The sequence below is a fragment of the Grampus griseus genome (genome assembly GCF_964374135.1).
Source record: "Grampus griseus genome assembly, chromosome: 1".
Taxonomy (NCBI): domain Eukaryota; kingdom Metazoa; phylum Chordata; class Mammalia; order Artiodactyla; family Delphinidae; genus Grampus; species Grampus griseus.
This window is the reverse complement of record NC_139017.1, coordinates 39,060,774-39,076,368: the sequence shown is the minus strand read 5'-3', so window position 1 is coordinate 39,076,368 and position 15,595 is coordinate 39,060,774. Positions and strand designations below refer to the sequence as shown.

At 35.6% G+C, this 15,595-nt stretch overlaps 1 protein-coding gene across 3 annotated transcripts in view; it reads left to right on the top strand.

Moving 5' to 3' along the window:
• Positions 1 to 15,595, top strand: part of KCNK2 (potassium two pore domain channel subfamily K member 2) — a gene marked incomplete at both ends in the record, with an annotated part of 226,035 nt that overhangs the window by 157,474 nt on the left and 52,966 nt on the right. For all 3 annotated transcript variants that reach the window (XM_082649731.1, XM_082649733.1, XM_082649732.1), the window contains one exon: positions 8,340 to 8,479. In XM_082649731.1, coding sequence (XP_082505857.1) covers positions 8,340 to 8,479 — 140 coding nt within the window. The remainder of the gene's footprint in view (positions 1 to 8,339; positions 8,480 to 15,595) is intronic.

The following is a 15,595-nucleotide window of genomic DNA, read 5'->3' as shown; positions in this document are numbered from 1 at the left end:
AAGAAGAAGATATAACAATTATATATGCACCCAACATAGGAGCACCTCAATACATAAGGCAACTGCTAACAGCTATAAAAGAGGAAATTGACAGTAACACGATAATTAAGAGGGGGACTTTAACACCTCACTTACACCAATGGATAGATCATCCAAACAGAAAATTAATAAGGATACAGACGCTTTAAATGACACAATAGACCAGATAGATTTAATTGATATTTATAGGACATTCCATCCAAAAACAGCAGATTACACTTTCTTCTCAAGTGCTCATGGAACATTCTCCAGGATAGATCACATCATGGGGCACAAATCAAGCCTCAGTAAATTTAAGAAAATTGAAATCATATCAAGAATCTTTTTTGACCACAATGCTATGAGATTAGAAATGAATTACAGGGAGAAAAACAAAAAACACACAAACACATGGAGACTAAACAATACATTATTAACTAACCAAGAGATCACTGAAGAAATCAAAGAGGAAATCAAAAAATACCTACAGACAAATGACATTGAAAACACGACGATCCAAAACCTATGCGATGCAGCAAAAGCAGTTCTAAGAGGGAAGTTTATAGCTTTACAATCATACCTCAAGAAACAAGAAACATCTCAAATAAACAATCTAACCTTACATCTAAAGGAACTAGAGAAAGAACAAACAAAATCCAAAGTTAGCAGAAGGAAAGAAATCATAAAGATCAGAGCAGAAATAAATGAAATAGAAACAAAGAAAACAATAGCAAAGATCAATAAAACTAAAATCTGGTTCTTTGAGAAGATAAACAAAATTGATAACCATTAGACTCATCAAGAAAAAGAAGGAGAGGACTCAAATTAAAAAAATTAGAAATGAAAAAGGAAAATTTACAACAGACACTGCAGAAATACAAAGCATGCTAAGAGACTACTACAAGAAACTCTGTGCCAATAAAATGGACAACCTGGAAAAAATGGACAAATTCTTAGAAAGGTATAACCTTCCAAGACTGAACCAGGAAGAAATAGAAAATATGAACAGACCAATTACAAGTAATGAAATTGAAACTGTGATAAAAATCTTCCAACAAACAAAAGCCCAGGACCAGATGGCTTACAGGTGAATTCTATAAAACATTTAGAGAAGAGCTAACACCCATCCTTCTCAAACTCTTCCAAAAAATTGCAGAGGAAGGAACACTCCCAAACTCCTTCTATGAGGCCACCATCACCCTGATACCAAAACCAGAAAAAGATACTACCAAAAAAGAAAATTACAGACCAATATCACTGATGAATATAGATGCAAAAATCCTCAACAAAATACTAGCAAACAGAATCCAACAACACATTAAAAGGATAAATATATACACACACACACACACACACACACACACACACACACACACACACACACACACACACACACACACACACACACACACACACATATATATATATATATATACTGTTAGGATTACAGTGAGTCATTGTTTAGAAGCTGCCCAAAGAAGTCTTTAGAAACACTCCTTTTTGTAAACCAGGTTAGTTCATAAGCGATAACATGATTGAGTGAAAGCCAGATACAAATATATAGTTTCACAAAGCAGTGTTCTCACATTACCTACTTGTTTAATAAAAACCAAAAATTTTAGCCAAAAGTTTGGAGGTATTCTAAGAAACCCTTATGATTGATATTATGAAAACACATTTTCCTTCTGAGCATAAATTTACTTTGCCATCCAAATATATCTTCTTGGAATTTCAATCAGTGAAATTTAGTATATTTCAATAATGAAATGTTCTTCATCTCACGTGTAATTTTGAATACCTACTGGGTTAGTCAGGCTTTATGCTTAATGCCTCATGCTCCTCTATATAGAAAATATAATTTGGGACTTTGAACAGGTAAAATTCCCTTTCTGGTATGTTTACTAAACGTTTACGTTTTTCACAGTTATAGAATCATTTGTCTTCACATTTTTTGACTTTAGAAAAAACATTTTTGTATATCTCATATTAAGAATTAAGTTTTCGGGTTTACCTGGTGGTGCAGTGGTTAAGAATCCGCCTGCCAGTGCAGGGGACATGGGTTCGAGCCTTGGTCCGGGAAGATCCCACATGCCGTGGAGCAACTAAGCCCGTGCGCCACAACTACTGAGCCTGTGCTCTAGAGCCCGCGAGCCACAACTACTGAAGCCGGCACACCTAGAGCCCATGCTCTGCAACAAGAGAAGCCACCACAATAAGAAGCCCGTGCACCGCAACGAAGAGTAGCCCCCGCTTGCGGCAACTAGGGGAAGCCCGCATGCAGCCACAAAGACCCAACTCAGCCAAAAATTAATTAATTAATTAATTTTTAAAAAGGAATTAAGTTTTCTTGGAGTTATGTTTTCATAGTCATTAGTGGAAATGCAGTTTTTAGTAACCAAACTATTGCTTTCTCTTATAACCAAAGCCATGACTCATTTAGTCATGGAGTGCTCAGAGCTTGCTTACTAGAAGATTTTATCATGAAAACATATAAATCTCCATTGAAATACCATGGTAAGTTTTTTTTGTTCAAAACAATTTGTCCTTATAGAGCACCTGGAGAAAACAGTTCCTGATGGGGCCTAAATTTTGCAACTATATCAAAGGCCAGGTATTAAAATTGCTATTATTGAGCTGATCACTGTGCAAAAATTAGCCAGGAATTTAACAAATAACAAGGAAACTACCTGATGAGAAAGAAGTGAGGTCAACTGAAGAACAGTCAGTACCACCACCACCACAGTGGCTCAGAAAAATTGCTTTGATTGAAAAGAGAGGGTTTATGTGACTGTTAGGGAGATGTCTTACATTCATCATTCATATGTTCTTTCATTCTGTTGTTTAGTGAGCACATATTTTATAATACATACTGTGCTTAGCACTTAGCGATAATGATTGCTCTAGTTCCTGTTCCTATGGGACAGAATGTTTGAAATCCAAGAGTAACAATTAAATAAGAAATTGTCTTCTCTTCTTGGTGGTTCTGTGTTGATATGGGAAAATTCTGCAAGGCATCTGGTCACCCCCCGATTCAGCTGGTGACTCTCAGAGAACTCATCAGAGAACTGAGAGTTATCTGTGTAATTAATTAAATTGGATTTGACCCAAACTGTTCAGAAGTCCTAGGGACTTTGGGAAAACCAAGAAGTTATTCAACTTCTAGGATTCAGAATGGATATACAGAAGAATTGTAGAAGCACGTGGAGAAAAAAAATGACAAGGAAAACATTTAGTGATTGACAGTTAAGTCAGTGAGACAGGCAGTAAATTGTACTAAGTTTAATGAAAAAGACTCTGAATTACTCTGTATTGAGACTTAAAGATAATTTCTAAGGGTAACAATAATGTACATCCTATATCCTGTAGATTTCCATCCTTGTAAAGGATGAGCAAAACAATGTGTTGATCTTTCTTTCTTTATGATCATTGAGACTGCCATCATCATTCTTCTAATTAGGGCAGTTTTCCTAATCTTAGGAAAAGATTTTTTCCTAAGATTTTACCTAATCTTTCCTAATCTTCCTAGCAGGAAGTGGACAACTATTCTTTTTTTTTTAAAAAACATCTTTATTGGAGTATAATTGCTTTACAGTGTTGTGTTAGTTTCTGCAGCACTATTTACAGTAGCCAGGACATGGAAGCAACCTAAGTGTCCATCGACAGATGAATGGGTAAAGAAGATGTGGCACATATATACAATGGACTATTACTCGGCCATAAGAAGAAATGAAATTGAGTTATTTGTAGTGAGGTGGATGGACCTATAGTCTGTCATACAGAGTGAAGTAAGTCAGAAAGAGAAAAACAAATACTGTATGCTAACACATATATGTGGAATCTAAAAAAAAAAAAAAAGTTCTGAAGAACCTAGGGGCAGGACAGGAATAAAGACGCAGACCTACTGGAGAATGGACTTGAGGACCCGGTAAGGGGGAAGGGTAAGCTGGGACAAAGTGAGATAGTGGCATGTACATATATACACTACCAAACGTAAAATAGATATCTAGCGGGAAGCAGCCGCATAGCACGGGGAGGTCAGCTCAGTGCTTTGTGACCACCTTGAGGGGTGGGATAGGGAGGGTGGGAGGGAGGGAGACGCAAGAGGGAAGAGATATGGGGGTATGTGTATATGTATAGCTGATTCACGTTGTTATAAAGCAGAAACTAACACACCATTGTAAAGCAATTATACTCCAATGAAGATGTTAAAAAAAAAACACACTTCACTCAGTTAAATTGCTTTACTATAAAAAAAGAAAAATATACTAAAGCAAAATATGTTTTTCCCCATCACATTAAGACAGAATAGCTTTCATTAATAAAAAGAAAGTCAAACAAACCAAAAAAAATTGAAATCCATATTTGATATCTAAACTAAAATACTTACAGACCCATGTAAAGAAATGACCTTTATTTTCTTTAGAACAAAGTTGTATGTGTATACACATTTGTGTATATGTCTATTCTATAATACACATTTTAGAAAACCAGAAGAGGGGCATGGAGTTGGTAAGTTTAGTCCTAAATGCCTAGATGATTCTTTAAATCCAGGTTATATCTTTTATTTCTTTATAAATATTCTATGGTTCAGCAGCATCAAGAGAAAGAAAATTAAATTTAAGGAGGAGAGGGCATTGTATATTCAAGTTCTATAGAGCAGAATAGGGCCAACTTCTGGAAACTGTTGGAATAAGGACATAAGCAAGGTAAGGAGGCTCCTGGTAAAACAATGCTGACCTTCAGACCCACCTGATTTCTAGGTAGGAACCTTGAGGGGAAGAGGAACACTTTGTTTGACTTAGTGTTTCCAGCCCTAGCTAAGTGCCTACCATACAGTATGGACAAAAAATGGATAGTGGATAAATGATGGGACGGACATCAGCAGAGATCATCGGTGACATAGACAGCCTGGTTCAATGAAAAGAGCCTGTGATCTGAATGACGCTAGGCAGGCCTGGCTTTGAATTCTAGCTCTGATGCCCTCTTTCCTGTGTAACCTGACAACTGTTATTTTACCTAGTGAGAGTATGGTTTCTCTGTTGTAAAATGGGGTTATTTACTACTGGGATTTCAGGGAGCCAGTACCAGTCTTTCACCCATGAGTTCTGAACGGGCTGTAAGAATGATGGCAATTGAAATGTCAGCTTAAAAGGCATCTGATAAAGGCAGCTGGAGATATGGTTTAACTCTGTGACCAAATGGTCTTGCTAATAGTCTTGTCCTAAATCAATGGAAATATGAGGAGTAAGAATACAACTCCCCTCAACACCTACCTCCTCAGGGCTTTATGATTTCATTTAGGTAGGCCATCAGTAAGTCTTAGCTTTCACTCTTCTCTGTCCATCAGAGTTTGAATATTTTGTAAATCAGCTGCAATGAGTATAAAGCCTGGTATGGGGTTAGGGGGCACATAGGGAGGGAATCCAGGACAGAGAAATTGCCCTAGGTTTTTAACAAGTAAGAGACCCATGCACAGGTTTCTTGAATGTGCTAGACTAAGAGTAATGCTTATAATAACCAATACATATAAAAAATATTTCCTAATTTAAAAGTAAAACTAATAACTTTTTAGTAAGTTATCTTAACATTACAGATATTTTGATTTGGTTAAGACTCTTGAATCAAATGAATAATGTGAAAATTCATTCATAAATCTTAGATATCAGAAAGTGAAAAGAATTTGTGAGTTGTTGGATAACACTTCTATTTATATACATTAGCTTTTCCTGGATCACTTGACTGCCAGTATTTCATCTTAAGAGTGGCAATTAAGAATGGGAAAACATCCCCCATCCCACCCTTCCCCAGGTTTAGAATCCACTAAAACTTGTGGGATGAACATTTTACCCAAATATAGACCTTTTTGTGATTAAGTTAATTTACTCTTTTCAAACTGTGACATCCTGTTTATAAGAAAGAAGACTTATAAAAAGTCATCTTAAGCATGAACTAACTTCTAAAATCAACATTTTGGTGAACTTATGTGTTAAGTGAGTCACAACTATTTGGATGAGGATCTTCTGGTTTTGAAAGAGAAAGTACTTGGGAAAAAATGTCATTCTGGTTTCATTGAAATGGAAACATTTTAAAAATGGAATTTGCTAGTGAGCCTATCATATAACAAATTTCCACACACATTTCTTAAGTCACTTTGTGAATTTGTAGAGCTGCATCCCCCATGGGCCAAGTCTTAACCATCACAGTATGCATTTAGCCTTTGTAATCCTCCCCAGAAATTACATTTTAATAAATGCTGCACAAGGTAAAAATTTTTACAATATTTTGAGGGTAATGTTATTGACTTTAGAAACTGAATCTTGAAAATTATTCTTTGTCCCAAAAGAAAGCTGAACTTGTATCTGTTCATATTATTTGCCTGATAAAAAAAGGTTCTCTTTTTACTCTGACCCTTTAGTAATTTGAAAATGTCATTGTGGGCAACTCACAGTCTAATTTTATAATTAGAGAGTAATGTTACATTCAAAATTTTATATTTGATTTTTAATGTGTATTTGCTGTTATTAGCTGTTTTTCTGAAGGTACAGGTTAAATTTTGTGAATTGAGTATGTCCATCACCCCTGTTTAAGCAGCCCTCGTCTCTGTGCTGTTGATCCTAAAATCTTTATCTCCTGCTCTGCCCTATTAAGTGTTAGATTAGTATTTAAGGATCCTGCTGGCTATCTTGCCTGTTGGTACCTCAAGCACTTCAAATTTATTATGTCCCAGTTTGAATGACTTTTCCTTTTATTGTCACTGTTCCTTCCCCTGTGTTTCCTGTTCAGTTGCTGGTACCATCTCCCAATGAGGGTCTGTGGTCTCTGGTCATCCTATACCCCTTCCTTTCACTTATCACACCAACTATCTAGTTGTCAGTCCCTGACAATTCTGCCTCAAAAGTCTCTTCTTTCCATCCCAGTCTAACTCAGGCACAATCATTGCTTAGCTAGTTCAGAACAAAGTTTCTCATGGGGCTTCTCTGTCAATCCTCCTCTCTCGGCCACCAGATCTTTCTGTGCATATCGTCAAACACGAATCTGCCTATAAACTTTTACCTACTCCCCCTTACTTTAGGAGCAAGTCTTTACAACCTGCTACAACCTATTTTTTCTAGATTCCCCTCTTCTACCTGTCTGCTCCCTTGACCCCCTTCCAAAAGTAGCTTTAGTCAATACTAACAGTCCTTTGAATATATCAAATATTTTCACACTGAACTTTTCTGTTTTGATCCTCATTATTTAAGATTCACCTTCTGTCTTCTCATTTTCACCCTTCCAGAAGTAAAAATGGTTTCTTCTGTGTCCTCTCATAGTACTTTTTACTCACTTTCCCTATCACTTTCCCTGTCACTTTTCCCTATACCCCATTGTGGTTAATTGTCTATGTGAGGCTTTCTCGGGCTAAATTATGAATTTCTCAAGAGAGAGACATGCTTTCTTCTATTGTGAAAAAAACTCACAACTGTTTCAGTGTTTGAAACTTAATTTAAGTGCCCTATTAATATGTGCTAAAGTTGGGATGTATTGAAATGTATTCAGATTCTCATAGGTGCAGTTACTATACCACATGAATGGAGAAGTAACATAGATTAAAGCAAAAGAACTCCTTTGCCAATTTTTTCTTGAGAGCTAGGGATTTAAATTTGTGACAAACATGGGAATTCCTCTGAAAAGTCAGCGAATAATGAATGGCAATATCACCTGCAAGTTACTGTTTATTCAAAGTAGACCCACCAAGGCATTGTCTCTGGCATTTGTTATCAATCCATTGTATTGATATTTTAAACTAAGAACTACTTTCTGTCCGAGTTGACTTCGAATTGATTGGTTTGCATGTATTGATTGGTTAGCATGAATTGATAGGCAACAGGATAAAGATACAAAGTTAAATGCATACCAAAAAAAGTGTCATCTCTGTTTCCCATTTGTTGCAATAGAGGTGGAAAGAGAAACTAATACGCATGGAATAATTAAGTGCTACACTAGTTGAGATCAATTATAAGAAACAAAAAAGAAACACGGGACAAGGAAAAATTGTTACTATCTGGAGAAGTAATGAAAGGTCTTATTAAGAACTTCCTAGTACCTGAAACTAATAAAATATTGTAAATCAACTGTACTTCAATTTAAAAAATTAAAAAATAGATAAGGATTAATTGAGTGAAAACAAGGAATTCCATATGAACAAAATAACATGGATCAACTGACAAGACGATTTCTGTGTTTAGAAAGCCAAAATTTAGTTGATAATTTTAGCAGGAATCTATATTATTTACTTTTATGAATATGAAGTTATTTTGTCCTACTTTGTTTTTCTCTCACAGGTGGATCAGATATTGAATATCTAGACTTCTATAAGCCTGTCGTATGGTTTTGGATCCTTGTAGGGCTTGCTTACTTTGCTGCTGTCCTGAGCATGATTGGAGACTGGCTCCGAGTGATATCAAAAAAGACAAAAGAAGAGGTAAGAAACAAGAAGTGTGCAAAAACAATGTTATTTAGCTAATTCAGTAAGGTTATTTTTAAACTTTTTTTTAACATTTATTTTTTAAAATATTTAAACATTACTTAAAAATTTTAATGTTTATGTTTGGTGTAAATTTGCTGTATGAGGCTATCAGTCACATGAGGTATAATTTATTGATTTAACCAAAGCTTACTAAGTATCTCTACATGCCAAATGATATCTTGGTCCTGAGGGTAATTTGTAATGAAAAAAGATGCAATTAAAAACATTTTATTTATTATTTCTTTTTCTTTTTTTCTTTTATTTCTTTATTTCCTCAAGGACACAGAGTAAATTTTATTCCATAAAGAGACAATAGGAAATATTTGTGTCAAGATACCAGTAGCATGAAAAAGTGAATGTATTATATAATATTGAATTTTTATTGTATTCAATTATTTCCCTTTTTCTTAGGTCTGTATAAGCGTGTGCAAGTGCACAAGTATACACATGCATGTATTCCCCAAAGCTAGTTTGCATTATGACCAATTTCCTTGTGTACTGACTTCAGCTGTTCAAAAAGATATCTTGTTATCTATTTTGTGCAACTGTATATACAGAAATGACCATTAGAATTTTGACTCATGAAATTTTGGAAAGTTTGAAATTTAAATCTTGATTTTGAAATTTTTTATAGTTTAGAAATTAACTTTTGATTTTATATTGAAGGGTCCAGAAGTACTTTTAGTTTGAGTGTGACAAAGTAGTGTTTTATTATGATTTCTGTGTTTCTTGCTTCTGGGTCTTAGCCAACTTTACTAATTTTTTTCAGAGCACAGCAAATCTGTAAGACCTGCAACTATAGTACCCACTGTCTTCCTTTAATTATCCCTCCATTTCATTCTCTGGCATTCATACACCAAGAGACATCAGTGTCAAAATCTTTGATTGATACAACAAGCGTGATTCTTTAAACATACACCCAAAAGAAATAGAATAAGATAGGAAATGATAAAATTAATTTCTCTCTACAAATATTTTCTTTGAAACACATCAAGCCATATAATTTCTTATTAATACCCAAGATGCCTATGGTAATTAGAAGTGTAAGTTATCCAACATTTCTCTTCATGAATACCCTATTTCTCAACACTAATTCGTATATTCAGTTTGTGTATATTAATCTATATCTTAGTTATGCCATAAAACCAAAAACATTATTATAAACAAATCAACAAGACAATATGCTTGACATTCTAGTTTAAATCATGTGAAGAGTGCTGCTTTGAACAGGACTTCAACTGATTTGTCCCAGTCTTAGTTATGCTCATTGTGTGTGTGTGTGTGTGTGTGTGTGTGTGTGTGTGTGTGTGAGAGAGAGAGAGAGAGAGACAGAGACAGGGAGAGAATGAGGTAGGGAGGGAGAGAATTATGGTTATTTTAACTTCAGTGTACTTTTAAGGGTCTTGAGATGCTAAGGGGAACAAAGGAAATTGTAACTAGGAAATATTCTGGATAACATAGCTAAAAAGGGAACTTCTCAAACTTCCAGCCGTAAACTGGCATTGAAATGCATTTTAAAAACACACACAGACCATTTTTTTTTAAGTAAAATAGAATTGAACAGAGCACATCGCTGTTAGATAGTTTAAAGAGTGTCGTTTTGTGGAAATATACGTATATTTCCACCCACATATATACAATAAATATATATTATATACATATGTGCATATATATATATACTAATATTATTATGGATCACAGTCCAAAAGTTGGAAAGTGACCAAGGCATATATAGAACAGGGGGAAATTTTATCTCTATGCCATTTATATATTTGATTAAAGTTTAAAAACTTCTATTGTTAAAAACCAGTGCTTTTTTGATAGGATTAGCTCGTACAAAGCACTAGCACATTTTTTCCAGAGTAGTGAGATAATATCTGTCTGCTTGGACTGCCATAACAAAATACCACACACTGGGTGACTTAAACAACAGGAATTTATTTTCTCACAATTCAGGAAGCTGGAAGTACCAGATTAAGGCGCTGGTTTCTGATGAGGTCTCTCTCTTTGGCTTGTAGGTGGTGCCTTCTTGCTGTGTCTTCACAGGGCCTTGTATCTGCACATATGCCTGGAGAGGGGGGCTGCTCTAGGCCCTTCCTCTTACAGGGACACCAGTCCTGTTGGATTAGGGCTTGACCCTTATGACCTCATTTAACCTTAATTATCTCCTTAAAGGCTCTATCTCCAAATAACGTCATAATGGGGATTAGGGCCTCAACATATGACTTGTTGGAGGAACCAATTCAGGCTATAAAAGAATCCTTTCAAAAATTTAAATTTCTACATTAACTGGCTTATTTAATATGAAAAACAAGTTTGTTTGCCTAGTTATGAGTGATCTTCCTGATTCTTAGCCAAATATGAGATGTATCATTGTGTTTTCAACACTGAAAACTAGAAAGCTATTCTTTTCCTAACATAAGTCTTTCGGCTTCTCCCTAGCCGTTTTTTTTTTTTTTTTAACATCTTTATCGGACTATAATTGCTTTAAAAAGGTGTGTTAGTTTCTGCTGTATAACAAAGTGAATCAGCTACATGTATACATATATCCCCATATACCCTTCCTCTTCCATCTCACTCCCACCCTCCCTATCCCACCCCTCTAGGTGGTCACAAAGCACCGAGCTGATCTCCCTGTGCTATGTGGCTGCTTCCCACTAGCTATCTATTTTATATTTGGTCATGTATAAGTCCATGCCACTATCTCACTTCTTCCTAGCTTACCCTTCCCCCTCCCCGTGTCCTCAGGTCCATTCTCTATGTCTGCATCTTTATTCCTGTCCTGCCCCTAGGTTCTACAGAACCATTTTTTTTTATACATTCCATATGTACGTGTTAGAATATGGCATTTATTTTTCTCTTTCTGACTTAACTTCACTCTGTATGACAGACTCTAGGTCCATTCACCTCATTACAAATAGCTCAATTTCATTTCTTTTATGGCTGAGTAATATTCCGTTGTATATACGTGCCACATTTTCTTTATCCATTCATCTGTCGATGGACACTTAGGTTGCTTCCATGTCCTGGCTATTGTAAATAGAGCTGCAATAAACATTGTGATGCATGGCTCTTTTTGAATTATGGTTTTCTCAGGGTATATGCACAGTAGTGGGATTGCTGGGTCATATGGTATTTCTATTTTTAGTTCTTTAAGGAAACTCCATACTGTTCTCCATAGTGGCTGTATCAGTTTACATTCGCACCAACAGTGCACGAGGGTTTCCTTTTCTCCACACCCTCTCCAGCATTTATTGTTTGTAGATTTTTTGATGATGGCCATTCTGACCGGTGTGAGATGATATCTCATTGTAGTTTTGATTTGCATTTCTCTAATGATTAGTGATGTTGAGCATCCTTTCATGTGTTTGTTAGCAATCTGTATATCTTCTTTGGAGAAATGTCTATTTAGGTCTTCTGCCCATTTTTGGATTGGGTTGTTTGTTTTTTTGATATTAAGCTGCATGAGCTGCTTATGAATTTTGGAGATTAATCCCTTGTCAGTTGCTTCATTTGCAAATATTTTCTCCCATTCTGAGGGTTGTCTTTTCGTCTTGCTTATGGTTTCCTTTCCTTTGCAAAAGCTTTGAAGTTTCATTAGGTCCCATTTGTTTATTTTTGTTTTTATTTCCATTTCTGTAGGAGGTGGGTCAAAAAGGATCTTGCTATGATTTATGTCATGGAGTGTTCTGCCTATGTTTTCCTCTAAGAGTTTTATAGTGTATGGCCTTACATTTAGGTCTTTAATCCATTTTGAGTTTATTTTTGTGTATGGCGTTAGGGAGTGTTCTAATTGCATTCTTTTACATGTAGCTGTCTACTTTTCCCAGCTCCACTTATTGAAGCGGTGGTCTTTTCTCCACTGTATATTCTTGCCTCCTTTGTCAAAGATAAGGTGACCATATGTGCAAGGGTTTATCTCTGGGCTTTCTATCCTGTTCCATTGATCTCTATTTCTGTTTTTGTGGCAGTACCATACTGTCCTGATTACTGTAGCTTTGTCGTAGAGTCTGAAATCAGGGAGCCTGATTCCTCCAGCTCCATTTTTTTTCTCGAGATTGCTTTGGTTATTCGGGGACTTTTGCGTTTCCATACAAACTGAAATATTTTGTTCTAGTTCTGTGAAAAATGCCATTGGTAGTTTGATAGGGATTGCACTGAATCTGTAGATTGCTTTGAGTGGTACAGTCATTTTCACAATGTCGATTTTTCCAATCCTAGAACATGGTATATCTCTTCATCTGTTTGTATCATCTTTAATTTATTTCATCAGTGTCTTATACTTTTCTGCATACAGGTCTTCTGTCTCCTTAGGTGGGTTTATTCCTAGGTATTTTATTCTTTTAGTTGCAATGGTAAATGGGAGTGTTTCCTTATTTTCTCTTTCCGATTTTTCATCATTAGTGCTAGGAATGCAAGAGATTTCTGTGCATTAATTTTGTATCCTGCTACTTTACCAAATTCATTGATTAGCTCTAGTAGTTTTCTGGTAGCATCTTTAGGATTCTCCCTGTATAGAATCATGTTATCTGCAAACAGTGACAGTTTTACTTCTTCTTTTCCAATTTGTATTGCTTTTATTTTTTTTTCTTCTCTGATTGCTGTTGCTAAAACTTCCAAAACTATGTTGAATAATAGTGGTGAGAGTGGACACCCTTGTCTTGTTCCTGATCCTAGAGGAAGTGGTTTCAGTTTTTCACCATTGAGAACAATGTTGGCTGTGGGTTTGTCATATATGACCTTTATTATGTTGAGGTAAGTTCCCTCTTTGCCTACTTTCTGGAGGGTTTTTATCATAAATCGGTGTTGAATTTTGTCAAAAGCTTTTTCTGCATCTATTGAGATGATCATAAGGTTTTTCTCCTTCATTTGTTACTATTATCACATTGTTTGATTTGCATATATTTATGAATCCTTGCATTCCTGGAATAAACCACAGTTGATCATGGTGTATGATCCTTTTACTGTGCTGTTAGATTCTGTTTGCTAGTATTTTGTTGAGGATTTTTGCATCTATGTTCATCAGTGATATTGGCCTGTTTTTTTCTTTCTTTGTGACATCTTTGTCTGGTTTTGGTGTCAGGGTGATGGTGGCCTCATAGAATGAATTTGGGAGTGTTCCTCCCTCTGCCGTATTTTGCAAGAGTTTGAGAAGGACAGGTGTTAGGTCTTCTCTAAATGTTTGATAGAATTCGCCTGTGAAACCATCTGGTCCTGGGCTTCTGTTTGTTGGAAGATTTTTAATCACAGTCTCAATTTCAGTGGTTGTGATTGGTCAATTTATATTTTCTATTTCTTCCTGGTTCAGTCTTGGAAGGTTGTGCTTTTCTAAAAATTTGTCCATTTCTTCCAGGTTGTCCATTTTATTGGCATATAGTTGCTTGTAGTAATCTCTCATGATCCTTTGTATTTCTGCAGTGTCAGTTGTTACTTCTTTTTCATTTCTAATTCTATTGATTTGAGTCGTCTCCCTTTTTTTCTTAATGAGTCTGGCTAATGGTTTATCAATTTTGTTAATCTTCTCAAAAATCCAGCTTTTAGTTTTATTAACCTTTGCTATTGTTTCCTGGATTTCTTTTTCATTTATTTCTGATCTGATCTTTATGATTTCTTACCTTCTGCTAACTTTGCAGGTTTTTTATTCTTCTTTCTCTAATTGCTTTAGGTATATGGTTAGGTGGTTTTTTTGAGTTGTTTCTTGAGGTAGGATTGTATTGCTGTAGACTTCCCTCTTAGAACTGCTTTTGTTGCATCCCATAGGTTTTGGGTTGTCGTGTTTTTATTATCATTTGTTTCTAGGTATTTTTTGATTTCCTCTTTGATTTCTTCAGTGGTCTCTTGTTTATTAAGTAGTATATTGTTTAGCCTCCATGTGTTTGTAATTTTTACAGATTTTTCCTGTAATTGATATCTAGTCTCATAGCGTTGTGGTCGGAAAAGATACTTGATATGATTTAAATTTCCTTTAATTTACCAGGGCTTGATTTGTGACCCAAGATATGATCTATCCTAGAGAATTTTCCCTGAGCACTTGAGAAGAAAGTGTATTCTTTTGTTTTTGGATGGAATGCCCTATAAATATCAATTAAGTCCATCTTGTTTAATGTATCATGTAAAGCTTGTGTTTCCTTATTTATTTTCATTTTGGATGAACTGTCCATTGGTGAAAGTGGGGTGTTAAAATCCCCTACTATGATTGTGTTACTGTTGATTTCCACTTTTAGGGCTGTTAGCATTTGCCTTATGTATTGAGGTGCCCCTATGTTGTGTGCATAAATATTTACAATTGTTATACCTTCTTGGATTGATCCCTTGATCATTATGTAGTGTCCTTCTTTGTCTCTTGTAACAGTCTTTGTTTTAAAGTCTATTTTGTCTCGTATGAGAATTGCTACTCCAGACTTCTTTTGATTTCCATTTGCATGTAATATCTTTTTCCATCCCCTCACTTCCAGTCTGTATGTGTCCCTAGGTCTGAATTGGGTCTCTTGTAGACAGCATATATGCGTGTCTTGTTTTCGTATCCATTCATCCGGTCTTTGTCTTTTGGCTGGAGCGTTTAATCCATTTCCTTTTAAGGTAATTATCGATATGTATGTTCCTATTACCATTTTCTTAATTGTTTTGAGTTTGTTCTTGTAGGTGTTTTCCTTCTCTTGTGTTTCCTGCCTAGAGAGGTTCCTTTAGCATTTGTTGTAAAGCTTGTTTGGTGGTGCTGAATTCTCTTAGCTTTTGCTTGTCTGATAGGTTTTAATCTCTTCGTTGAATCTGAATGAGATCCTTGCTGGGTAGAGTAATCTTGGTTGTAGGTTTTTCCCTTTCATCACTTTAAATATATCTTGCCACTCCCTTTTGGCTTGCAGAGTTTCTGCTGAAAGATCAGCTGTTAACCTTGTGGGGATTCCCTTGTATGTTATTTGTTGTTTTTCCCTTGCCTCTTTTAATATTTTTTCTTTGTATTTAATTTTTGATAGCTTGATTAATATGTGTCTTGGCATGTTTCTCCTTGGATTTATCCTGTATGGGTCTCTCTGTGCTTCCTGGACTTGACTGACCTTTTCCTTTCCCATA